The sequence below is a fragment of the Biomphalaria glabrata genome, chromosome 1, assembly GCF_947242115.1.
Source record: "Biomphalaria glabrata chromosome 1, xgBioGlab47.1, whole genome shotgun sequence".
Lineage (NCBI taxonomy): Eukaryota > Metazoa > Mollusca > Gastropoda > Planorbidae > Biomphalaria > Biomphalaria glabrata.
In genome coordinates, this window is record NC_074711.1 from 48,897,742 (window position 1) to 48,924,748 (window position 27,007).

The 27,007-nt window shown below is 40.1% G+C and overlaps 1 protein-coding gene and 1 long non-coding RNA gene across 4 annotated transcripts in view; one reads left to right on the forward strand and one right to left on the reverse strand.

The window, feature by feature from the left end:
• The window catches only part of LOC106053172 (ubiquitin-like domain-containing CTD phosphatase 1), a 108,084-nt gene that overhangs the window by 4,821 nt on the left and 76,256 nt on the right, over positions 1-27,007 (reverse strand). For all 3 annotated transcript variants that reach the window (XM_056040928.1, XM_056040919.1, XM_056040935.1), the window contains exon 8: positions 6,465-6,592. In XM_056040928.1, coding sequence (XP_055896903.1) covers positions 6,465-6,592 — 128 coding nt within the window. The remainder of the gene's footprint in view (positions 1-6,464; positions 6,593-27,007) is intronic.
• Positions 11,987-27,007, forward strand: part of LOC129928139 (uncharacterized) — a 58,408-nt gene continuing 43,387 nt past the window's right edge. The window contains exon 1 of the long non-coding RNA XR_008779753.1: positions 11,987-12,200. This is a non-coding gene — a long non-coding RNA (uncharacterized LOC129928139). The remainder of the gene's footprint in view (positions 12,201-27,007) is intronic.

Consider the following 27,007-nt stretch of genomic DNA (forward strand, 5'->3'; position numbering starts at 1 on the left):
CGGGTTTATGAAGTCAGGTGAGTGAGCCCCAAATGAAAGGATTGGTCCAATTTAACAATTCTAAACTCAAAAGACTCGCTGGCCATTGGATCGTCACTACTCTTAACATACCGCTCGGGAACCTATAAAAGCCGGAGACGAAAGTCTCAGGTTAATGCCATTCTAGATCAGAATCACTGAGAAGTCAGAAGACTCTCAAGTCAACGATTCATTTGGGAACTTGTGTAAGGCAAAGCGGATGAGTTGGAAAAACTTTATCATTATTATTTAGGGTGTCTTCGCCTGTAACATTTATATTCATGTATCATTACCATGTTAACACTTGTTTGCTTCCAAATATTGCATTTGTAAATCTCTATGAATATGTGCTCCTTAATAACTCGTCAATGTTGACTATACTCCCAACAGTGGACATCCACCTTACAACTTAGTTAATCCTATTGTCTATTTGTGCATCTGTTATTCATTTATCCCCTTATTCATCTGGACCTACTCGCGTCTAGATTATTTCCTTACCTGTGCATATGTACCTGTATATGTGCACATATATATACATTATAATTATGCTTGTTTTTGCTATGCACATACTGTGCTGTTACCATGCATCCTTAGGCCCGAGAATCAGGCTCGCATGTCTACCCCACTATTTTCGGCTTGTCAGCCTGCATAGTTATGTGCCCTTTTCTACCCCCCCCCCCCCTTTTCTAGTCACGGCCCTCTGGTCACGAGCGATCGTAGACTTGTTTACCTGTGGGTCAATGTATTACAGGGGCTACAACCCTGTAATACGGTCCCCCTGTTTCCCTCCTCATTTATGCCCCTGCCTTGTACATTAATATGTGTATTCGTAATATTGTTATGATATCATTTGTACAGCAATTATTATCAGACCTTGTGAACTGTCGTTAACATGTATCTTAGTTAGTCTGAGGGAGATGCTCCTATCAAGGATGCGCCCCTCGCCAACCAGCCTGTATGGTTTAATAATTCAGGCTCCTCTCATGTCTCATTTCATAGCCTCCTACACCAGGGCTGGCGTGTTTTGTTTCCTGAAGGCAGTCCTCAGCAGCTCTCCACACATTCCCGTTGAGGGTGAGTCACTCATCACCCTCGACCAGAACTGAAGGCATTCCAGGCTGAAGTCCCAGGACCAGTCTGCAACTACCGCAGGAGTAAGCACACCGCGTGGCATCCTCATATTCATCACACTAGTGCCTGCCTACCTGCAGGGCACCAGCAACTGGCTACAACACAACGGAGCTTCAACTTACCCCACCCCGAAGGAGAACCTTGAATAACAGATAAGTGAGAGACAGCCGAATAAGCAAACCATACACGAATCTTTATGAGCAACATCCCAGTGATGATATTATCTTAAACGTCATCATAAAGTCCTAAATCATTCTGTACATCCGGCGCCTTCGACGGAGGTCACGGTACATCCCCCCCCTTTACTCGCTAATTGTATTTCCTCTTAATTAATCTTTATTAAATATTTGTTCTTTTACGAAATCATTAAGCTTTGCGTTTTGCTTGTGCCTGTCTATGTGCCTATACAATACCAACAAAATATTTACCACGTTGTGGCTCTAAGACTTTACCCCTAGGAGTCGCAGGCCATCGTCCCCATCGGGAAGTGCAAACGAACCGATCGGCGGACTTATTCCACCACAGGACTAAACAAACAAAAGGAGGTGGGGGTTGCTCATCTCTACCTCTGGAGATATACCCGCACATCTAGACAGATTATCAGCGCGACGTAGTTAAGGAATATTACGTTTACTAGCCCACTCAAAGGTCAAGACAAGCTTTTAAAATGTGCCAGACATCGCTGTTACGTATGTAATGAGAATTTATAATGTAGAGTTATATTTCTATTTAGATTAACATGCCTTGTATTTGAACTAAAAAATATTTGGTGCTTAGTCATAGTTTTAAAAACAAACTCTTTTATTTGAAACATAAAGGTTAATGTATTTCAGAACTGAAGTTATTGAATCATGTCCACTTTATGAATACTGGTATATTTTTATTAACATGGAGATTTAGTTTAAACTTCTTGTTGGACATCGTTTATCAGCGTCGACTACCTTTATATTGTTTGCCTATCGCCTGAGTTGTTTCGATATTTAAGTGTTACCTCCGTTTCGCATATCTGGAAAAGACTTAGCGCGGAGGCGCCTAACAATATTAATAGAAATACAGGAGTAGCTTTTACTATCCGGTAGTGATATCCGACCGGAGCCGGATAGTGAAAAATTGCCGAATATTCGGCAGAAGCCGGAGCGACTATCCCGTGCACCCCTAATATATAAAGATATATATATATATATATATATATATATATATATATATATATATATATATATATATATATATATATATATATATATATATATAATACAGTGGCCTTCTACCTTTTTAGGCCTACTGCCCCCTTTTCGTATTTAATCTTTTTAAAAATCCGACAGCGCCTCCATTCAGAAAAATACTTAGAAAGAAGCAAGCGAAGGCAAATTATACAAAATTATGATAAGTAAAGTGAGTGATTACACATATAAATTAATCTCATTGTCATGACTTTCAAATCCATTCAATAGTCCCTTTTGAAGTAATTGTTTATTAACCAACGAATCTTCTTGTTTCTAAAAAAAATATTTATAAAGTTGTATTAAAGAGCTTAACAAAACGAGCAATAAAACTACGTTTCGAAATCCAGCGAACCTCAGTTTACAATAAAAGTTTAACATGTTGCTTATCATTTGTTTCACAAAACTGTTCAAATATGCGCTTATTTCCGGCATGGGTTTGTATTTTATTTGCTTTTTTATAATTAGATTCAAATAGGAATGAAATTGTGGACTAAATATTTAAAACGATGTTGCCTGTGCATCACAACTCAAAAGGTGAATAGTGGATAGATCTGGATTCTCTTTATTCTAAATTACTTATAAAGCCTTTGTAGCGTCCAACCAATGATGGTGTCCCATAACTTTATATAACCTTACAATTTTATAAATAGTATTTCTTCACTAACAAAATAAAGTCTTTTTGTGTCATATACAAAGTTTTAATCATTTTAATTTCAGTTGTAATTAATTTTCAAACAACATCATAAAACTGAAGTTTTTTTGTTGTTGGTTTTAGTTTTTTAAAATATTGTTTGAAATAAGTAGAAAGTTTTATAATTGTTCATGAATATTCTTAAGTTACTTTTTGGATATTGCTATCTATCTATATCTATGTATATATATACTAGCCTGACATTACCCGCGGCCTGCGGGCCTTAGTTTGTATTTACTAATAATTTACTAATCTAGTGGATTGGATTAGATGTATGTTAATGATCCTTTCAAGTTTTTCTCTTTCGCTACGGAAATAAAAGAAGTTTTGCGAAAATGGGTTTACCCGAAGCCGATACATTCATATCTATTAAAAATCGAAAGGAGCGATAGATGAATAGGATATAAAGTACAATTAAAACGGGTTTACCCGATTTGTTAAATGAATGGGATTATAAAGTAAGTCAGGACGTCTGAATTCGCAGATATATGGAACAAATTTATGTAAAAATGCTTTTGAAACACAAAATTGAAGGTTAATTTTATAACCTAATGAAATCAATAGACTATCTTTTGTATTATCTTGTGTTAAAGTAAAAACCTATCTGCGCAAAGTGTAGTTCTTAAAATTAGATCTAGATCCTTTCGATCTTTTCTCATGTAAATATGGCCTAGATCGATGAAGTTTTAATGCTTTCATAGAGTTAGTCAAAAAAATTTTTTGAGGGTCTTAAGTTTGTTTTAGGACTACAATGCATACACTACGGTCTAAATTAGCACCCAAGGAATATTTCTACCAAATTTTATCAAGATTGGTCAAATGGTTTTGATTTCTATTCCTAACATACATACATACATACATCTTACTTTCTACTTTAATAATAATAATAATCTTTATTATCCGTAAGGAAATTTGTCTTACAATTAGTGCATTACCAAACAAAAAACATTATAACTATAAGAAACCAAAGTGTACATTCACACCAGACTTACTCATAATTTACATGTGACAAAGTTTGTACCAGATTGTTCTTATTTAATGATTTGATTGCCAGGGGAACAAAAGAGTGTTTGTGTCTGTTTGTCTTTGCTATCGGTGTCTTGTATCTCTTTTGTGATGGTAAAATCACAAAATCCTGACACAAAGGGTGATTCTTTATTTCAAGGATCTTGTTAGCTTTTTTATAGATGTTTGTCTCAAACAACTGCCCAAATGGGGTTTGTTTTTTGCCAATGATTTTGCCAGCAGCATTGAGGATTCTATTAAGTTTATTCCTATTTTTAATGCTCAGATTGCCATACCAGGCAGTGATATTGAAACTGAAAACATTGCATATGTGAGCGTGATAAAACATAGCCAAGGCCTTTTCGCTAACATTAAACGAGGACAGTTTTCTTAGTAGTCGTAATCTTTGCTGCCCTTTTTTGCTGATATAATCAGTATTTGCAGTAAAATTTAGTTTATTGTCTAGGATAGTACCAAGGTATTTATAATATAGATATAAGAGTTTGGACGAGAAGAAGAAGTAAAGGAAAGATCACTCTTCTATTTCTGCAAGTTGGACGAACTAGAGTTACGCCACGGATTATAAGTGAAATTTAAGAGTTTGTATTAGAAAATAAATGCGTCTTTGCATTTTATAATTCAATCTATATACGAGAATTGGTAAACAAAAGTAATTCTTCATTAGTTTGAAGTGCGAAAAGCTTCTTTAACCAGATTCCAAAATTACGGGATAATGCCGTGTTTTTTTTTTTATCGTGCGTAGGATTGGCATTTTCCATATTGAATGATATCCCAAAATGACAATTTTTGTCTATATATTTAAGGAGATTTGAATGAGTTTTCTAAAGATATTAATAATTTCAGGATATTTCCAGGACTTTTTCGTATATTTTGCAATTTCAGGATATTTCCAGGAGCTCCTGGTAAGACAGGAGGCCGCGGGAAATCTGTTATAAGTTAAAAAATGGTTTAATTTAATAATTTATACATTTATAATTAGCGCGGGTCCTATGAAAGTGCGGGGCCCACTGCGGTCGCATAGTGCGGATCCCACTGCGGTCACCTAAGGTCGGCCCTGCAAAATAGCGGCGTATGCTACGCCGCCGGTCGACTAGTATATTCGTAAACCGATTTGGTTTCATATCCTTATTTGAAAATGTTGTCATTCAAAGTAGAACATTGGAAAACTTTTTTTGTAAGTCCGTTAATTTTGAAGAATTTTTAGCAGCCACCGTAAGGGGAAAAAGCCGCTATTAGGTTTGTGCAAAATATCCGTTTGTCACACTCAGATCTCGAAAACTAGATGAGATATGAAAAATAGTATTTCACCATGCGATGCGGCTTGAAAGGTTTAGGTGCAACGGCTACTTTTGGTTTTCTAAAAGCAAATCGTTTAATTTATAAAATTAATTATGCAAGCGATTTTTTCATAAAAATACACCAATTCTAAAACAATTACGTAAATGTAAGGGAGGCAATGTTATAATATGCTAACAAAGATTGATAATTTTTGTGTATTTTCAGTATCATTTAGTCAAATATATTTATAAAATGTACAAGAAATGTATACAACAAATATGAATAATAGTTAATGGTGTTTTTTCTGGTCAATGTGACAAATCGTTTTAGCTCACTCAAGGTATCACTCAGGTCTAAGCATTTAATTAATTTATTTACACGCTACTAATCATCAAATTTACTAATTTAGCCAACCAAGAGCTAAAACATTACCACCATCCCTCCAATTCAACCCCTACCTCCCTAGGCACCATCGTCGCTTTTTACAGACCTGCCTACTGTTACGCAAAATGCGTATTCGTTACGCAAAATCTCCCAAAAATGACCGTCAGTACGCTAATACGCATTTAACCCGTCGCGTTACGCATTTCGTATCCTTTTTTTCCCCTCAATGAACTTCAGTAGTTTGGGAGGGCAACCTATTTTCCTTAGGATTTTGAAAAGGCCACTTCTGCTGACCATGTCAAAGGCTTTAGTCAGATCAACAAAAACAATGTAAAGGGGTCTGTCTCTCTCTCTGAATTTCTCCTGCAGTAGTCGTAGAGAAGATATCATGTCTATAGTGGATCTACCGCTCCTGAATCCACACTTAGACTCTGGGTAGACTCTAGAAGCTATTACTTGCAGCCTGGATAGTGCCAGTCTAGCAAAGATTTAGCCCACTATACTGAGGAGAGAGATACCCCTATAATTATTTGCAGTCACTCCGATCCCCTTTGTTCTTGTATGTTGTGACTATAGTTGCGTCACACAGACACACATACATACATATATTTTATATATATATATATATATATATATATATATATATATATATATATATATATATATAATTAATATCAGTTCTTTTAAGCCCCTATTTTATGAAATCGACTTACTCTCTCCAGTGTGTATGGTCTAGAACAGTGAAGTCTTCCATTTCGGCTATTGCGTTGAGGTATTCTGATAGTTTGATCAACTCAGTATCAGTAAACCTGTTCACCCGAGAGTCTCGAAATGCTTTGATCTGTGACAAAACAAAATGGAAACATCTGTGTTTAAAACGAACAATGACGAATAAATCCTTTTTCTTGTGTCAACCATTATGTATCAAATTAAAAAAATATATACTGCGTGCTCTTCAAAACAAAAAATAAAAATAAAACAAGTAATCAAAACAAAAAAAAACAACAGTTTTTCTTAAGACTATTCCTCCTTTACAATTTTTTGTTTAACCCCGCCTCAAATCCTCCTCCCGCTCTCCTTTCCACCAAAAACTAAATCCTGGTAAAGTGAATATATAAATCTACCCAGAATATATACAATTTTAATGATATATAGGTTGCACGTATAATACCTATGACTCCGGTTGAATATTCGTCAATTTTCACTATCCTGCTCAGGTTGCATATCACTGCATGATAGTAGGCCGAATATTAAAAGGTACGCTGTAATAGCTACCTGTCTAGCGTTGCGAGTGTATATCCTCACTCTATTTGTTTAGTAAATCACATTCAGTTTATAGAAAGACAGGTGACCACGTTAAGACAACATGTTGAAACTATCAGAGGTCATATGAGGAAACTGAGTTTGCTTAAAATATAAATCTCAGGGGGGTGGATTACACGAAAGACCTCTACTAACCTTTTTTTTTTCTACTCAATCTACGAGTATATAACAAATAACTATATTTCATTAGTGATGGGTCATTTACTATAACTCATATATATATATATATATATATATATATGTATATATATATATATATATATATATATATTTATATATATTATATATACACATATTTGTTGGTCTCCTTCAGTCGTAGAACGACTATGGTTCATCTCTCACACTTCCTCTTGTGGCTGTGGAGCCCTATTTTGGAGAGACACCCCCGTCAACAAATATCTAATGGTTAATTGGCTTTTGCTTCGGTGGAAGGAAGGTTGGATAGTCGCTTCCTGGACTGGTGTTTTGTATTATTTCTTGAGAGTGATATAATTGTGTGCTTTATTTGATATTAAAGAGTTTTTGGTATTCGTTGACAGCTGGAGTTAGAGTTGAAGTATATTAAGTATTAATTGTTATTATTTGTGTAACAAGTATTAATTAATTGTAACTGAGTAATGGAGTAACCCCTAAGAAGCCAAGTCAAGCCAAAGCAAAGCAAGAAATGAACCCTTACACCCGTTTAGACGACATATTCATATCAAATATAAAGACTATGAAAACGGGTTTACCCGATTTGTTAAAAAAGTTTCGTTCTTTAATAGAGATGCCATTGTGTACTTTTTGTCTATTTTTAGAACCCTCCTCCGGTTGTGAGAAGGACATTAAACATATACTAGGGTCTCCGCCATGATCTAAGGAACATTTATGCCAAGTTTTATCAAGACTGGTCAAACGATTTTGATTTTAATTCGGAACATACATACATACCTTACTTTCTGCTTTATGTTATACTAGACATATATAACCCGAGGCGTTTTGTGTTGCGTATCACTGTCGATATAGTCACTGAGAGTGTTTTGTAAACAATTACACGAAATAATAATATTATAAGTAAAACGAGTGCGGAATGCGTAAATGTAAAAATACTATGAATGGAGCTATAAAAATAGCTAATCGACTTAAATCCATTTTTTCAAATAAAAACATTTGCTTGTAGGCCTACATATATTTGATTAAAATTTTAAATGAATATATTTAATTTTGTATGTTCATGTGTTTAAGTATAAAGTAGATCTTGAGTTAGACATAGATCTAGATTTTGACTAATCTAGAGTTAAATATTGGATTGGACTGAATTCATTCTGCGCTGCGTGAAGGCTTTGCTCTGCGCATGCGTGACCTTTTATAGTACGCGATTCATGAATGAATATATCTCAACACGGCTTCGCAGCTTTAACGAACGAATGTATTAAAAATGCTTTAGAAAAACAAATTTGAATGTTAATTTGATTAAAATATGAAATGAATGGACTATAATTAGTATGTTCATGTGTTAAAGTATAAAACTATCTTTGCGAAGAGAAGTTATATCATCTTAGAGTTGAATTAGAGTTTTAGACCTAAGACAAGAATGTGTAACATTACGGTATTGTCTAATGAAAGAATGTACGTCAGGAATTCTAAATTCGCAGATATAAGGAACGAATTTATGTAAAAAATGCTTTTGAAACACAAATTTGAAGGTTCATTTGATTAAATAATGAAATCAATGGATTATATTTTGTATTTTCCTGTGTCAAAGTAAAAACTATCTGCGCAAAGTGTACTTCTTAAAACTAGATCTAGATCCTTTCGATCTTTTCTCATGTAAACACGATGAAGTTATAATGCTTTCATAGAGTTGGTTGAATTTTTTATTTTTGAGGTTCTTAAGTTTGTTTTAGGGCTACAATACATACACTACGGTCTAAGTTAGTACCCAAGGAACATTTATGCCACGTTTTATCAAGTTTGGTCAAACGGTTTTGATTTCTATTCGGCACATACATACATACATACGCCTTACATTCTAATTTATAGTATAGACTAGACGTATATTACCCGCGCCCGCGGGTCTTAATATGCGTGTCACTGATATAGTGTATTATAATAGTTTGTGGGTAGCGTGGTCGAGAGGCTAAGTACGCTTCAACTTAGCTTGGCTTGGCTACCTCTGAAGGGGACTTGAGGTTGGATACCAGATTCTAGCAGAGCTGTGTTTACTGAGCGCCTTAAACCAGCACGGGAAACCTTCTCCCAGATACCCACACCCCACTGGTCCACAAATGTGATTGGATTATAGCGCTCTGAGCATGCTATAAGCATGAAAGTAGCGTTTTATAAAAGCTATACTAGTGATTAGAAACAATTAAATAAACTAATAATGTTATAAGTAAAGCGAATGCGTGAATGTAAAGATTTGCTTCCATCTATATTTAGATCTAGATTTAGAGTGTAATATAGTTTTTGACCTAGACTAAACTTAGATTCATTTGTTTAAATTAAGTAAAATACATCTACTTTCACTAAACATTTTTGATCTTTCAGTTTAAGATTGAATTCAATAAGCGTATTAATTATTTTATATTAGTATATGTAATATACACCCACATAGAGCCTCATTTGCCTGTCTAATCACAGTGTGTTTACACTGCGCTTGTAAGGCGTGCGCGACACATGAATGGAACTATTAAAATGTAAGTCAACACGGCTTCGCAGCTATAGCGAACGAATGTATGAAAAATGCTTTAGAAAAATTTGAAGGTTAATTTAATTAAAATATGAAATGACTGGACTTTAATTAGTATGTTCGCGTGATAAAAATTAAAACTATCTTTGCGAAGAGAAGTTCTATCATCTTAGACTTGAATAGGGTTTGTTGGACTAGTCCGTTTCGTTTCTTTGATTAAAAAGTATTGGGCCGGAAGTGGTTTTTTTCCCTATATATCTTTGCATTTTTCAGTTCTCTCTTTAAATTAAACTGACATTATTATGCTATAATTTTAAGTGTGCCTGATAGAGAAAAAAATTCTGCACAAAAATACGGGTAGTTGGGATATAACCCGATAGAGGCTATAAAAAGAAAAGACCTGAAACTAGCGCGTAAAACTACACATTTACAGTACTTTATTTGATGAGCATTTTACCCAAGATCTGTGTTGTTTTTTTAGGACTAGCTTAATTCAAGTATACGGTATTTTCCGATACACAATTTCATACACAAAATAATTGTTGAAAAAAATTGTAGTGATTTTAAACTTTAAATGATTACTTAAAAAGGTGTTACTCTAATCAATTTTGAATATTATTTTGTTATGAATGTCACTGTCTATTTTGTGTCTGTTCTAGTTTCTTAAATTTTTCTTGTGTAAAGGGGTCGTTTTTCTCCTAATGGGTAGGCCTATACCTGATTTCTCCAAGCAGTCTTTGTAAAATATTGGTCCTAAATAATGCTATGTTCATAAGCGAAAAATCACATGGCTGCATTATGATGAATGTACGTGTTAGTTCAATATATTTTATATTACTAGGTAACTAAAAATAACTGTATAAATAGACGTAAGTTTCATTTTTTTCTGTTAGACAAAGTCATATGGCAAATTTTTGTTTATATCCTAATTCTAAAAAGGAATCATAATAGAATTATACAGTAAAAATAACACTAAGTTTTTTTTAAATAGTTTTGAAAGTCTAACTGATAAGATTACTAAGAGAGTTTGTGTTTTTGCAGATGTACACAAGCTACACTATGAGTCAGTCCATCTCTTCTAATTGTTTAGAAATGAGTGTAAAAATGTAGGCTTCGATATTTTTAGCCTTAATTTAAGAAGTTACTAACTTCAAACAACTCTTCCATAAAACTTTGTATTTAAAAAATAAATTTATCCAATGCTCGAAATCCTGCTTGTATACTATGGCCCTATTTAAATCGATCCGGTATCAATGTATTAAGTAGCAATAACCCCGCAAAAAAAAAAATTAAATGAAAGAAGATTGAGATATACATATATTTTTGTGACGGTACGCATTGGTACGGGGTACCGGCACCTTTTTTCAATGTCGGGAAAAATGATTAGGCCTACTTTTCTTGTAATTCAACGTTAATTGTTAATTTATTATTAGTTGAAAGTTAGGCAATCTATCACTGAGTACCGGCACCTATTTTTTATTTTTACAAAAGAAAAGCACTTTATATACTTTCAGCCGACATGCCGTATTATTAACAACACCTATATGTGAACTTCTCAATCATCTAGAGTCTTAGACAGTCATTATTTTAGATTAGATTTAAGTAGAGTCTAGACCTAGATCTAGTAGGCCTATTACTATAAAAAAAAAATTGAAATAATCAGTCATTATAGACATCATTCGCAATTTTATTATTAGGTCTAGGCATTGAAAAGTAAATCTATTAATAAAATATAATAGATCTAAGTCTAAGTACTAACTTATTAAATAAGTCATTATAAGTAGAAGTATTATAATAAATATTGTATAGATCTAGATTGACTAGATTATAGATAGATCTATAGATAGATCTCTAGCTAAGTAGATTATAGAGTATAGTAAACGTATTACAGTATTATTAGATCTATGTCTTATGTCTATATCTAATAATTAAAAAACTTTAGTCTTTATTAATATCTAGACATTTTTCTAATAAAAACTGACTATAGGCATAGCATAGGCTAGACTCGGCAATCAAGATAGAATCTATACTATTACTAGATCTATTCGATTTTTATATATAGATCTAGACTAGAATTAGATTATAGATCTAAATATACTAATGGTGAGATGATATGCGGTGTTAGCTAATAGCGTTGCACAAGAAACAAACCTGGGTTTTTCTAAACTCTAATACTTGGTATGTAATAGTAAAACAGCACCTACCTATATAAATCGTAACTAGCAATCAAAAACTTATATTTATTGTAGTATATATAGGTCTGTGGTTGTATTTTATATAGCCTTCGTAACTTCTTCTATAGAGAAATGACTTTTGTAATTTCTTTTACTGAAAATTGGGCTATTCGCGTCTGACACATATATAATTTTTATGTTCAGCAACAAACCCTATTAGACCTAGGAATAGAGTTGAATAGACAGATGTGTAACATTTCGGTCTTTTCTAATGAAAGAATGTACGTCAGGAATTCTAAATTCGCAGATATAAGCAACGAATTTATGTAAAAATGCTTTTGAAACACAAATTCGAAGCTTATTTCATTAAATAATGAAATCAATAGACTATATTTTGTAATTTTCATGTGTCAAAGTAAAAGACTATCTGTGCAAAGTGTAGTTCTTAAAATTAGATCTAGATATCTAGATCCTTTCGATCTTCTCTCATGTAAACATGTCCTAGATACTTTCATAGTGTTGGGTAACTTTTTTTTTTGAGTGTCTTAAGTTTGTTTTAAGGTAACAGTTATGCCAAGTTTTATTAAGATTGGTCAAACGGTTTTGATTTCCATTCGTAACATAAATACATACGCCTTACCGTACTTTCTACTTTATAGTATAAAATAGCGACATTACCCGCAGCTTGAGGGCCTTTGTTTGTGTATTACTAATCTAGTGAATTGGATTAAGATCTATGTCAAACTTAGCTAATGTTCCCTTAAGGTTTTCCTCTTTCGCCTCGGAAATAAAAGTAGTTTTGCGAAAATGGGTTTACTCGTTTAGCCGATACATTCATATCTATTAAAAACGAAAGTAGCGCGAGACGAATAGGATATAAAGTACATTTAAAATAGGTTTACCCGATTTGTTAAATGAATGGGATTTTAAAGTACGTCAGGACTTCTAAATTCGCAGATATAATGAACGAATTTTATGCAAAATGCTTTTGAAACACGCATTTGAAGGTTCATTTTATTCAATAAAGAGATCAATAGACTAAATTTTGCATTTTGATGTGTCAAAGTAAAAACTATCTGTGCAAAGTGTAGTTTTAAAAATTAAATCTAGATCTAGATCCTTTCGATCTTCTTTCATGCAAACATGGTCTAGATCCATGAAATAGTAACTGTTGGGCAACTTTTTTTTTGATGGTCTTAAGTTTGTTTTACATAGTCATGGTTCCAGTTAGTACCCAAGGAACATTTATAACAAGTTTAATCAAAATTGGTGAAACGGTTTTGATTTCTATGCGTAACATACGCCTTACTTTCAGCTATATAGTATAAGAAGATTATACATATACACATATATACAGGCGGGAGGATAAACCATAAAAAAACCATGATAAACGCACTTTGTACGATTTGCAACAAAATCTGGTTGATTTTTTTTTTTTGATTTTTGATTTGAGGCACATCGGCACTATTTAGGCCATGTCGTGCCTGCAGTCCCTTAAGGACTACTCTCTCTCTAAACAACAGGGCCGGATTCTATACAGTCATATCATTAAAATCAAGGTCTATTCACAGTTAAAATAGTAAAGGTAGTAAAAATTTAAATATTTGGTAAAAATCTAATGTAAATAGTGCATGTTCACAAATTCATAAATCAGATCTTCGTAGATAGCCCCACTTCCCGGATAAAGCCCAGTACCTTCCCAGGGTCAACATTATCAAATAGTGTATTTAAATTAGTGACTCTAAAATATTTCGCCCTGACATCCTGGTATCTGGGGCAATCAACGAGGATATGTTCCACGGTGAGGCGAGAGTCACAGTACTCACAAAGTGGGGGCTCCTCTCTCTTCAGTACAAAAGAGTGCGTGATGTAGGTGTGGCCAATCCTAAGTCTGGACATGGTCGTGCTACCACGCCTTGTCAGACCCTTAGATGTGGGCCGCCACCTGACATCCGCCACAATCTGCCTGAGTTTACTGTGAGTCTCAGCCTCCCATCGGTTCTGCCACTCTCGATAGGTGGCAGAGGCAATACTTTGTCTCAGGTCCGAGTAGGGAATTTGGGTTCCTGACACCGCATGATTTAGAGCTCTCTTTGCTTCTCTGTCTGCGGCTTCGTTTCCCTCAATGCCAACATGGGAGGGGACCTAGATGAAGGTGACATCCCTACGGTCGGCTGTTATTTGGTCCAACAGCTTCAAGCTCTTATGTACCAAAGGGATGTCTTCATCCGCCCCAAAGCTTGCAATGCAGATTTGGAGTCGGAGCAGATTATAAATTTCCTCCTTTCTGATGCTTTAACGGCCATAAGTGCAAGCAATATTGCGTGCAATTCGGTCATAAAGATTGAGCAGCCATCGGGGAGTCTACGGGAGATTGTTTTGTTCCGAAAGGAGCAGGCACACGCGACCTTTCCCTCCATTTTGGATCCGTCTATGTAGATGGTGCCACAATCTCCGTAGCTCTCCTGCAGTTCCCTAAAGTGGACTTGTAGTATGCTTGGGTCTGTATTTTCTTTTTTGAAATTGAGGAGGGATAAATTTAATTTGGGTTTATTCATTAGCCAAGGAGGGTTCTAAGGGGTTTCTATTTTAGAGATTTGGTCAATGGGTGGGGTTAAATTTTGGATGGGTTCTCTCATTCGAAGGCCCAACGGCTGTATGAGTGTCATGAGTGTCAGAAGCGGAGTTGCCCACTCGAACCTGAAATTTTCGATCTTTCAGGAATTCCTCCACAAAACGGGGGAGGTGTCCCTTAAGCCCCATAAGCGCCAGGTCACGTAGAATGCAATGTTTCCAGGTTGTGTCATAGGCCTTTTCTATATCGAAGAATACAGCTACTAGATGTTCTCTTCTGAGTAATGCATTTCTAATATAAGCTTCCAGCCTTACCAGGTGGTCAGTTGTCGTCCGCCCCTGCCGGAATCCGCACTGGTAGTTTGAGATCACTTTATTCCTTTCCAGGTACCAGACCAGCCTACTGTTAATCATTCTTTCCATGGTTTTGCAGATGCAGCTTGTTAGTGCTATTGGTCGATAGTTAGCTGGGTCAGAGCCGTCTCTTCCCGGTTTAGGTATCGGTATAACTGTGGCTTTCCTCCAGCTGTTTGGGAAAGCGCCTGTTTGCCACACACAGTTATAGACCCCTAGCAGGACTGCCAATGAGGGTTCGGGAAGGTGATTTTGATTTGATTTTTGATTTGAGGCACATCGGCACAATTTAGGCCATGTCGTGCCTGCAGTTCCTTAAGGACTACTCTTTCTCTAAACAACAAGGGCCAGATTCTATACAGTCATATAATTAAAATCAAGGTCTATTCACAGTTAAAGTAGTAAAGGTAGTAAAAATTTAAATATTTGGTAAAAATCTAATGTAAATAGTGCATGTTCACAAATTCAGAAATCAGATCTTCGTAGATAGCCCCACTTCCCGAATAAAGCCCAGTACCTTCCCAGGGTCGACATTATTAAATAGTGTTTTTAGATTAGTGGCTCTAAAATATTTCGCCCTGACATCCCGGTATCTGGGGCAATCAACGAGGATATGTTCCACGGTGAGGCGAGAGTTGATTTTTTTGATTTGTTGATTTGAGGCACATCGGCACAATTTAGGCCATGTCGTGCCTGCAGTCCCTTAAGGACTACTCTCTCTCTAAACAACAAGGGCCAGATTCTATACAGTCATATAATTAAAATCAAGGTCTATTCACAGTTAAAGTAGTAAAGGTAGTAAAAATTTAAATATTTGGTAAAAATCTAATGTAAATAGTGCATGTTCACAAATTCATAAATCAGATCTTCGTAGATAGCCCCACTTCCCGAATAAAGCCCAGTACCTTCCCAGGGTCGACATTATTAAATAGTGTTTTTAGATTAGTGGCTCTAAAATATTTCGCCCTGACATCCTGGTATCTGGGGCAATCAACGAGGATATGTTCCACGGTGAGGCGAGAGTTGATTTTTTTGATTTGTTGATTTGAGGCACATCGGCACAATTTAGGCCATGTCGTGCCTGCAGTCCCTTAAGGACTACTCTCTCTCTAAACAACAAGGGCCAGATTCTATACAGTAATATAATTAAAATTAAGGTCTATTCACAGTTAAAATAGTAAAGGTAGTAAAAATTTAAATATTTGGTAAAAATCTAATGTAAATAGTGCATGTTCACAAATTCAGAAATAAGATCTTCGTAGATAGCCCCACTTCCCGAATAAAGCCCAGTACCTTCCCAGGGTCGACATTATTAAATAGTGTTTTTAGATTAGTGGCTCTAAAATGTTTCGCCCTGACATCCTGGTATCTGGGACAATCAACGAGGATATGTTCCACGGTGAGGCGAGAGTCACAGTACTCGCAAAGTGGGGGCTCCTCTCTCTTCAGTACAAAAGAGTGCGTGATGTAGGTGTGGCCAATCCTAAGTCTGGACATGGTTGTGCTACCACGCCTTGTCAGACCCTTAGATGTGGGCCGCCACCTGACATCCGCCACAATCTGCCTGAGTTTACTGTGAGTCTCAGCCTCCCATCGGTTCTGCCACTCTCGATAGGTGGCAGAGGCAATACTTTGTCTCAGGTCCGAGTAGGGAATTTGGGTTCCTGAAACCGCATGATTTAGGGCTCTCTTTGCTTCTCTGTCTGCGGCTTCGTTTCCCTCAATGCCAACATGGAAGGGGACCTAGATGAAGGTGACATCCCTACGGTCGGCTGTTATTTGGTCCAACAGCTTCAGGCTCTTATGTACCAATGGGATGTCAGTCTTCATCCGCCCCAAAGCTTGCAATGCAGATTTGGAGTCGGAGCAGATTATAAATTTCCTCCTTTCTGATGCTTTAACGGCCATAAGTGCAAGCAATATTGCGTGCAATTCGGTCATAAAGATGGAGCAGCCATCGGGGAGTCTACGGGAGATTGTTTTGTTCCGAAAGGAGCAGGCACACGCGACCTTTCCCTCCATTTTGGATCCGTCTATGTAGATGGTGCCACAATCCCCGTAGCTCTCCTGCAGTTCCCTAAAGTGGACTTGTAGTATGCTTGGGTCTGTATTTTCTTTTTTGAAATTGAGGAGGGATAAATTTAATTTGGGTTTATTCATTAGCCAAGGAGGGTTCTAAGGGGTTTCTATTTTAGAGATTTGGTCAATGGGTGGGGTTAAATTTTGGATGGGTTCTCTCATTCGAAGGCCCAACGGCTGTATGAGTGTCATGAGTGTCAGAAGCGGAGTTGCCCACTCGAACCTGAAATTTTCGATCTTTCAGGAATTCCTCCACAAAACGGGGGAGGTGTCCCTTAAGCCCCATAAGCGCCAGGTCACGTAGAATGCCATGTTTCCAGGTTGTGTCATAGGCCTTTTCTATATCGAAGAATACAGCTACTAGATGTTCTCTTCTGAGTAATGCATTTCTAATATAAGCTTCCAGCCTTACCAGGTGGTCAGTTGTCGTCCGCCCCTGCCGGAATCCGCACTGGTAGTTTGAGATCACTTTATTCCTTTCCAGGTACCAGACCAGCCTACTGTTAATCATTCTTTCCATGGTTTTGCAGATGCAGCTTGTTAGTGCTATTGGTCGATAGTTAGCTGGGTCAGAGCCGTCTCTTCCCGGTTTAGGTATCGGTATAACTGTGGCTTTCCTCCAGCTGTTTGGGAAAGCGCCTGTTTGCCACACACAGTTATAGACCCCTAGCAGGACTGCCAATGAGGGTTCGGGAAGGTGATTTTGATTTGATTTTTGATTTGAGGCACATCGGCACAATTTAGGCCATGTCGTGCCTGCAGTTCCTTAAGGACTACTCTTTCTCTAAACAACAAGGGCCAGATTCTATACAGTCATATAATTAAAATCAAGGTCTATTCACAGTTAAAGTAGTAAAGGTAGTAAAAATTTAAATATTTGGTAAAAATCTAATGTAAATAGTGCATGTTCACAAATTCAGAAATCAGATCTTCGTAGATAGCCCCACTTCCCGAATAAAGCCCAGTACCTTCCCAGGGTCGACATTATTAAATAGTGTTTTTAGATTAGTGGCTCTAAAATATTTCGCCCTGACATCCTGGTATCTGGGGCAATCAACGAGGATATGTTCCACGGTGAGGCGAGAGTTGATTTTTTTGATTTGTTGATTTGAGGCACATCGGCACAATTTAGGCCATGTCGTGCCTGCAGTCCCTTAAGGACTACTCTCTCTCTAAACAACAAGGGCCAGATTCTATACAGTAATATAATTAAAATTAAGGTCTATTCACAGTTAAAATAGTAAAGGTAGTAAAAATTTAAATATTTGGTAAAAATCTAATGTAAATAGTGCATGTTCACAAATTCATAAATCAGATCTTCGTAGATAGCCCCACTTCCCGAATAAAGCACAGTACCTTCCCAGGGTCGACATTATTAAATAGTGTTTTTAGATTAGTGGCTCTAAAATGTTTCGCCCTGACATCCTGGTATCTGGGGCAATCAACGAGGATATGTTCCACGGTGAGGCGAGAGTCACAGTACTCGCAAAGTGGGGGCTCCTCTCTCTTCAGTACAAAAGAGTGCGTGATGTAGGTGTGGCCAATCCTAAGTCTGGACATGGTTGTGCTACCACGCCTTGTCAGACCCTTAGATGTGGGCCGCCACCTGACATCCGCCACAATCTGCCTGAGTTTACTTTGAGTCTCAGCCTCCCATCGGTTCTGCCACTCTCGATAGGTGGCAGAGGCAATACTTTGTCTCAGGTCCGAGTAGGGAATTTGGGTTCCTGAAACCGCATGATTTAGGGCTCTCTTTGCTTCTCTGTCTGCGGCTTCGTTTCCCTCAATGCCAACATGGGAGGGGACCTAGATGAAGGTGACATCCCTACGGTCGGCTGTTATTTGGTCCAACAGCTTCAGGCTCTTATGTACCAATGGGATGTCAGTCTTCATCCGCCCCAAAGCTTGCAATGCAGATTTGGAGTCGGAGCAGATTATAAATTTCCTCCTTTCTGATGCTTTAACGGCCATAAGTGCAAGCAATATTGCGTGCAATTCGGTCATAAAGATGGAGCAGCCATCGGGGAGTCTACAGGAGATTGTTTTGTTCCGAAAGGAGCAGGCACACGCGACCTTTCCCTCCATTTTGGATCCGTCTATGTAGATGGTGCCACAATCCCCGTAGCTCTCCTGCAGTTCCCTAAAGTGGACTTGTAGTATGCTTGGGTCTGTATTTTCTTTTTTGAAATTGAGGAGGGATAAATTTAATTTAAGTTTATTCATTAGCCAAGGAGGGTTCTAAGGGGTTTCTATTTTAGAGATTTGGTCAATGGGTGGGGTTAAATTTTGGATGGGTTCTCTCATTCGAAGGCCCAACGGCTGTATGAGTGTCATGAGTGTCAGAAGCGGAGTTGCCCACTCGAACCTGAAATTTTCGATCTTTCAGGAATTCCTCCACAAAACGGGGGAGGTGTCCCTTAAGCCCCATAAGCGCCAGGTCACGTAGAATGCCATGTTTCCAGGTTGTGTCATAGGCCTTTTCTATATCGAAGAATACAGCTACTAGATGTTCTCTTCTGAGTAATGCATTTCTAATATAAGCTTCCAGCCTTACCAGGTGGTCAGTTGTCGTCCGCCCCTGCCGGAATCCGCACTGGTAGTTTGAGATCACTTTATTCCTTTCCAGGTACCAGACCAGCCTACTGTTAATCATTCTTTCCATGGTTTTGCAGATGCAGCTTGTTAGTGCTATTGGTCGATAGTTAGCTGGGTCAGAGCCGTCTCTTCCCGGTTTAGGTATCGGTATAACTGTGGCTTTCCTCCAGCTGTTTGGGAAAGCGCCTGTTTGCCTCACACAGTTATAGACCTCTAGCAGGACTGCCAATGAGGGTTCGGGAAGGTGATTTTGATTTGATTTTTGATTTGAGGCACATCGGCACAATTTAGGCCATATCGTGCCTGCAGTTCCTTAAGGACTACTCTTTCTCTAAACAACAAGGGCCAGATTCTATACAGTCATATAATTAAAATCAAGGTCTATTCACAGTTAAAGTAGTAAAGGTAGTAAAAATTTAAATATTTGGTAAAAATCTAATGTAAATAGTGCATGTTCACAAATTCAGAAATAAGATCTTCGTAGATAGCCCCACTTCCCGAATAAAGCCCAGTACCTTCCCAGGGTCGACATTATTAAATAGTGTTTTTAGATTAGTGGCTCTAAAATGTTTCGCCCTGACATCCTGGTATCTGGGGCAATCAACGAGGATATGTTCCACGGTGAGGCGAGAGTCACAGTACTCGCAAAGTGGGGGCTCCTCTCTCTTCAGTACAAAAGAGTGCGTGATGTAGGTGTGGCCAATCCTAAGTCTGGACATGGTTGTGCTACCACGCCTTGTCAGACCCTTAGATGTGGGCCGCCACCTGACATCCGCCACAATCTGCCTGAGTTTACTGTGAGTCTCAGCCTCCCATCGGTTCTGCCACTCTCGATAGGTGGCAGAGGCAATACTTTGTCTCAGGTCCGAGTAGGGAATTTGGGTTCCTGAAACCGCATGATTTAGGGCTCTCTTTGCTTCTCTGTCTGCGGCTTCGTTTCCCTCAATGCCAACATGGAAGGGGACCTAGATGAAGGTGACATCCCTACGGTCGGCTGTTATTTGGTCCAACAGCTTCAGGCTCTTATGTACCAATGGGATGTCAGTCTTCATCCGCCCCAAAGCTTGCAATGCAGATTTGGAGTCGGAGCAGATTATAAATTTCCTCCTTTCTGATGCTTTAACGGCCATAAGTGCAAGCAATATTGCGTGCAATTCGGTCATAAAGATGGAGCAGCCATCGGGGAGTCTACGGGAGATTGTTTTGTTCCGAAAGGAGCAGGCACACGCGACCTTTCCCTCCATTTTGGATCCGTCTATGTAGATGGTGCCACAATCCCCGTAGCTCTCCTGCAGTTCCCTAAAGTGGACTTGTAGTATGCTTGGGTCTGTATTTTCTTTTTTGAAATTGAGGAGGGATAAATTTAATTTGGGTTTATTCATTAGCCAAGGAGGGTTCTAAGGGGTTTCTATTTTAGAGATTTGGTCAATGGGTGGGGTTAAATTTTGGATGGGTTCTCTCATTCGAAGGCCCAACGGCTGTATGAGTGTCATGAGTGTCAGAAGCGGAGTTGCCCACTCGAACCTGAAATTTTCGATCTTTCAGGAATTCCTCCACAAAACGGGGGAGGTGTCCCTTAAGCCCCATAAGCGCCAGGTCACGTAGAATGCCATGTTTCCAGGTTGTGTCATAGGCCTTTTCTATATCGAAGAATACAGCTACTAGATGTTCTCTTCTGAGTAATGCATTTCTAATATAAGCTTCCAGCCTTACCAGGTGGTCAGTTGTCGTCCGCCCCTGCCGGAATCCGCACTGGTAGTTTGAGATCACTTTATTCCTTTCCAGGTACCAGACCAGCCTACTGTTAATCATTCTTTCCATGGTTTTGCAGATGCAGCTTGTTAGTGCTATTGGTCGATAGTTAGCTGGGTCAGAGCCGTCTCTTCCCGGTTTAGGTATCGGTATAACTGTGGCTTTCCTCCAGCTGTTTGGGAAAGCGCCTGTTTGCCACACACAGTTATAGACCCCTAGCAGGACTGCCAATGAGGGTTCGGGAAGGTGATTTTGATTTGATTTTTGATTTGAGGCACATCGGCACAATTTAGGCCATGTCGTGCCTGCAGTTCCTTAAGGACTACTCTTTCTCTAAACAACAAGGGCCAGATTCTATACAGTCATATAATTAAAATCAAGGTCTATTCACAGTTAAAGTAGTAAAGGTAGTAAAAATTTAAATATTTGGTAAAAATCTAATGTAAATAGTGCATGTTCACAAATTCAGAAATCAGATCTTCGTAGATAGCCCCACTTCCCGAATAAAGCCCAGTACCTTCCGGTCGACATTATTAAATAGTGTTTTTAGATTAGTGGCTCTAAAATATTTCGCCCTGACATCCTGGTACTCCTTTCTGATGCTTTTACGGCCATAAGTGCAAGCAATATTGCGTGCAATTCGGCCGTAAAGATGGAGCAGCCATCCGGGAGTCTACGGGAGATTGTTTTGTTCCGAAAGGAGCAGGCACACGCGACCTTTCCCTCCATTTTGGTTCCGTCTGTGTAGATGGTGCCACAATCTCCATAGCTCTCCTGCAGTTCCCTAAAGTGGACTTGTAGTATGCTTGGGTCTGTATTTTCTTTTTTGAAATTGAGGAGGGATAAATTTAATTTGGGTTTATTCATTAGCCAGGGAGGGTTCTGAGGGGTTTCTATTTTAGAGATTTGGTCAATGGGTGGGGTTAAATTTTGGATGGATTCTCTCATTCGAAGGCCCAACGGCTGTATGACGTTAGGCCTTCGATTGTATAATTCTACCTCTGTGGGGTTAAATATGGAGTCAAAAGCAGGGTTCGTGGGGTTGGATTTAAGCTTGACTATATACTGCATTGCAAGCTTTTTCATTCTTATATCCAAGGGGAGTTCTCCCGCCTCCACATGGAGACTTGGGATAGGTGATGTACGAAACGCGCCGAGACAGAGACGCAGGGCAGCATTTTGTATTGGTTGCAGTATTTTTAGGTACGACTTCCTTGCTGCTCCATATATTATGTATCCGTAGTCTAGCTTGGATCGAATTAGACTCCGATAGAGCAGCAGCAAGGTATCTCTGTCAGCTCTCAGTCCGTATGGCTGAGTACTCTTAGTATGTTTAATGACTTTTGGCATTTCTTCTTAAGTTCCTTAATGTGGGGGAGAAAATTAAATTTGGAATCTAAGGTGAGGCCTAAAAATTTTGTAGTTTTCACGACAGGGATCTTCTTTTTGTGTATAAATAGTTCAGGGTCTGGGTGGAGTCCCTTAGATTACAAAAATGCATACTAACTGTTTTGGAGTCTGAGAATTTGAAACCATTATAGTTTGCCCAACCCTGAATTTTGTTTAAACATAACTGTAATTTCCTTTCTAAGGTGTTCATGTTTTTCCCATAAGTGAGAATGACAAAGTCATCAACATACAAAGAGCACTCTATGCCAGGGGACAGCGCATTTATGATGCTATTTATTTTAATGTTGAACAGGGTGACTGACAGAATGCTGCCCTGGGGTACACCCATTTCCTGGTCATGAGTGTCAGAAGTGGAGTTGCCCACTCGAACCTGAAATTTTCGATCTTTCAGGAATTCCTCCACAAAACGGGGGAGGTGTCCCTTAAGCCCCATAAGCGCCAGGTCACGTAGAATGCCATGTTTCCAGGTTGTGTCATAGGCCTTTTCTATATCGAAGAATACAGCTACTAGATGTTCTCTTCTGAGTAATGCATTTCTAATATAAGCTTCCAGCCTTACCAGGTGGTCAGTTGTTGTCCGCCCCTGCCGGAATCCGCACTGGTAGTTTGAGATCACTTTATTCCTTTCCAGGTACCTGAGATGAACTCCAATTGGTGACAAGGCAGGGAGACCTAGGTCTCCCGTAGTGCCCTGGTAAGGAACTCTGCTGTTTGGCGTAGTGCCTCGTAGCTCCATACAAATTTAGTAAACCACTAGATACGTCCTCCCGCAGCTCGCGGAGCTGCGGACACTCTTGCAAGACGTGCGCCACCGTCTCTTCTGATTCCCCGCAGTGTCGGCAACGGGTATCAAAATTTGGCCGGAACCGGGCGAAATACGCACCTATGGGGCAGTGTCCCGTACGCCACTACGCTATTGTTGTTTGTTCCGACCTTTTTAGCCTCCACCACGGGTCCTCTCGATTTGGGCGGCGCATGTGCTGCCAGACTCCCCTGGCAGTGTTGGAGTCATCCCAGGATTTCAACCACTTTTCATGTACCCACTCTCGTATTACTGTCGTAGCCTGTTGGAACGTACTTGGCGATTCGAAAGCGGGCACGGCCAGTGCTCCTTCTCGTGCTAGAGCATCAGCCACGGCATTGCCCCTCACGCCGCAGTGCGAGGGCACCCACTGCATAACGATGACAGCTCCAATAAGCAGGCGGATGTTATTTGCGGCGCCTAATGCCTCTTCCACCAATTTGGACTTTCCCCCGAAGCCAGCCTTGGCTTGGAGGCAGGACTGGGAATCGGTAACCATTACAACAGTAGTCGCAACGGTTATCTTTTCGCGCAGTTTTTGGAGCACGTGTTTTAGGGTATTCGTAATCGCCGTTAATTCAGCATCAAAGCTACATGCGGCGAGGCCGCATGTGCCTGATAGCTTTTCAGGGTCCAGGTCTGGGTAACAGATATAGGCCCCATACCCAGCTCTTACGGGGTCCTTCATGACCGACCCGTCTGTGTAACAATATATGGCATCGGCCGGGTAGGTCTTTAGTGTTTCCAATGCCATTTTTCGAAGTAGGTCTGGGTGTGTGTGTCTTTTTGTGGCCCCCTCCAACCCATGTATAGTGAAATTTATGGGAGGGATGGGCTGTCTCCTCCAGGGCGGGCACGTGCTTATCCGTCTAATTGGGACCCGGTCAGTGGAGAGGCCAGCTTGTGCACTCAAATTTGTAGCGCAGTGCATAAATGAGGTCCGTTTGATCCTATGTTTTTCTCTCCAATGACTGACTAAAGTGTGGGTCGGGAGCCCTGGTTCGCCCCTTTTGTAGCGTTCCAGGGCAGTTAGCACGGCGCGCTCTCTCCTCAGGCTGAGAGGAGCCACGTTGGACATAATTTCTGCAGCGGAAGTTGGGCTCGTTCTATAGGTGCCGCAAATGAATCGGAGAGCCTGGGCCTGTACAAGGTCGAGTGATTCGAGGGCTGTCTTGCTTGCGTACACCTGCACGGGCAGGCTGTACTCAATTTGGGACCTGACAGCCCCTGTATACAGTGTGCGGAGCGTGTCAGCTCGGGCGCCCCACTTGGTACTGGCTAGCTTTCTGAGTAACCCCAACTTCTCCGAGGCCTTTCGTTCAACATCCTGGATGTGCAAGTGCATTGAGAGCTTCCTATCTAGTGTGACTCCTAGATATTTTGGCGTGTTTTCACGTTGGAGTCGCAGCCCACCGAGTTGGAGCTCGAATGGGGCCCCAAGAATGTCGATTCCCAGGCTGAACAGGCTCCAGGTCGTTTTGGCAACGTTTATCTGAATCTGCCATTTTGAACAATACGAGGAGATGGTTTGGAGGTCGGCTTGTAATGCTGCCTGAAGTTGGTCAGCTTTCTTCCCGGTTGACCAGAGGACAATATCTTCAGCATATAGCAGTTTGCGACACCGGAGTGAGCTGGGCAAATCATTAAGATAGGCCATGAAAAGGATACATGAGAGGGCGGATCCCTGGGGTAACCCTCTTATAGGGGTGTTTTCCCCACTTAGAGAGTACTGGAACTGTGTTCGTGTTTTCCTCTCCGTTAGGAACTGTTTTATCCAGTTGTAGGTCCGCCCACGTACGCCCATGGCTCTAAGTTTAAGATAGAGGCCTTGCTTCCACACCCGGTCATATGCCTGTTTTAGGTCAATAAAAACTGCGTATGTGCTCTCGGACCTCTGGAACCCGTCGGCCACCTCCTGCATGAAAATCGTGACCTGGTCGATCGGGCTCAAGCCTGCCCTAAAGCCAGCCTGCTCTGGCGCTAGGATACCGGCACTCTCAAAGCTCCACACGAGTCGCTCGCTGACCATCCGTTCTACTATCTTGCCGATAGTGGAGGTCAGGGATATGGGTCTGTAGGACTCCACGTTAGTCGCGTCTTTGCCCTTTTTTAGTATTGGAACAATGGTAGCACAGCGCCAGGCCCTGGGTAGTCTGGACTCTACCCAGGTCCGATTCGCAAACTCAAGGAGTTTGTCTTTCGCAATACCCCCGAGGTGTTTTACCATCTCAGGAGTAACCTTGTCTGGCCCCGGAGCCTTTCTGTTTTTACACTTAGCTATCGCTCTATCCAGCTCAGCACGGCAGAAGGGCGCATTGCACGTGTCCAGGTCTTCCAACCCATCCGACTCCCTCTCGAGTCTCTTACGCTCCTTGTTGAGGGCTATAGACGTGGCAGACTTCTTTTCGGACTTGCTTATCGAAGCGAAATATTTGTTAAGCAAGTCGGCCATTTTTTGATCTTTTGCCACTCGATCCCCACTGGGTGACAATAATGGGGTGGCTGTACGCGCCGAATCTTTGGCCTCAAGATTGCGAAGAAGACGCCAGGCTTTGGAAGTATCCCGAAGATCCAGCCTGGCACAGGCATCCCTCCAGTGGTCCGCCCGTACACCTTGGGCCACCTCGCTGGCCTTCCGGCATAATGCGTTAAACTCCCTGCGGCATTCGGGAGTCCCCTTTTTTTGTGCTCTGCGCCTCGCCCGTTTCCTGGCCCTGACTATTCGATCTAATTCTCGGGACCAGGCGGGTCTATGCCTTATGCCGGGATAGGTCCGCGGGATATGCTTCCTAGCCGCACCCAAAATCGCTGCAGTGATTTCGCCGTATTTTGTGTCGACTGTCCCTTCCTCCATCGCGATACTCGACAGGGCGGAGTCGACAGCCGCCCCGTATGCTGGCCAGTCAGCCTTAGTGTAGCTCCATTTCTTGGGCCGTTTAGTGGCTACACCCCTGGCCTCTGAGAGGGCAATAGTAATTTCTATGGGTTTATGATCGCTTCCGACATCCTCAAGCACTTTAATTGTGGTTTTCCCCTCTAGATCAGCAGAGATTAGTGTTAAATCAGGTCTCGAGAGAGACCCGTTGCCAGTGTGTAAGAGAGTTGGCGGGCTATGTTTATTCTGCAAGCAGAATAGGTTTGTAGTGTTTAGGATTTCATGGACTTTTTGGCCCGAGGAGTCGGTTGCGTCATAGCCCCATGCAGGAGATTTCGCATTTAAGTCCCCAGCTAGTAGAGTTTTAGTTAAGATGTTCTTATTGCCGAGGTTAATGGCAAGTTCATGTTTAGGCGGGTTATAACAGTTGATTACCGTGAGTTTTCTTCCAGCTATGAAAATATCTAGCGAGATGGCGTCGGTACGCCCGCTTTGAGGGCCAGGATTTTGAGAAACTGTCATGCCGTTCCTTACATATGTGATTACTCCACGGCACTCATCGCATTTACATTTATAAGCCGTATAGCCGCTGATGTGGCTACTTCGTTTCTTGCCTACAAGAGTCTCCTGCAATAGTGCGATATCTA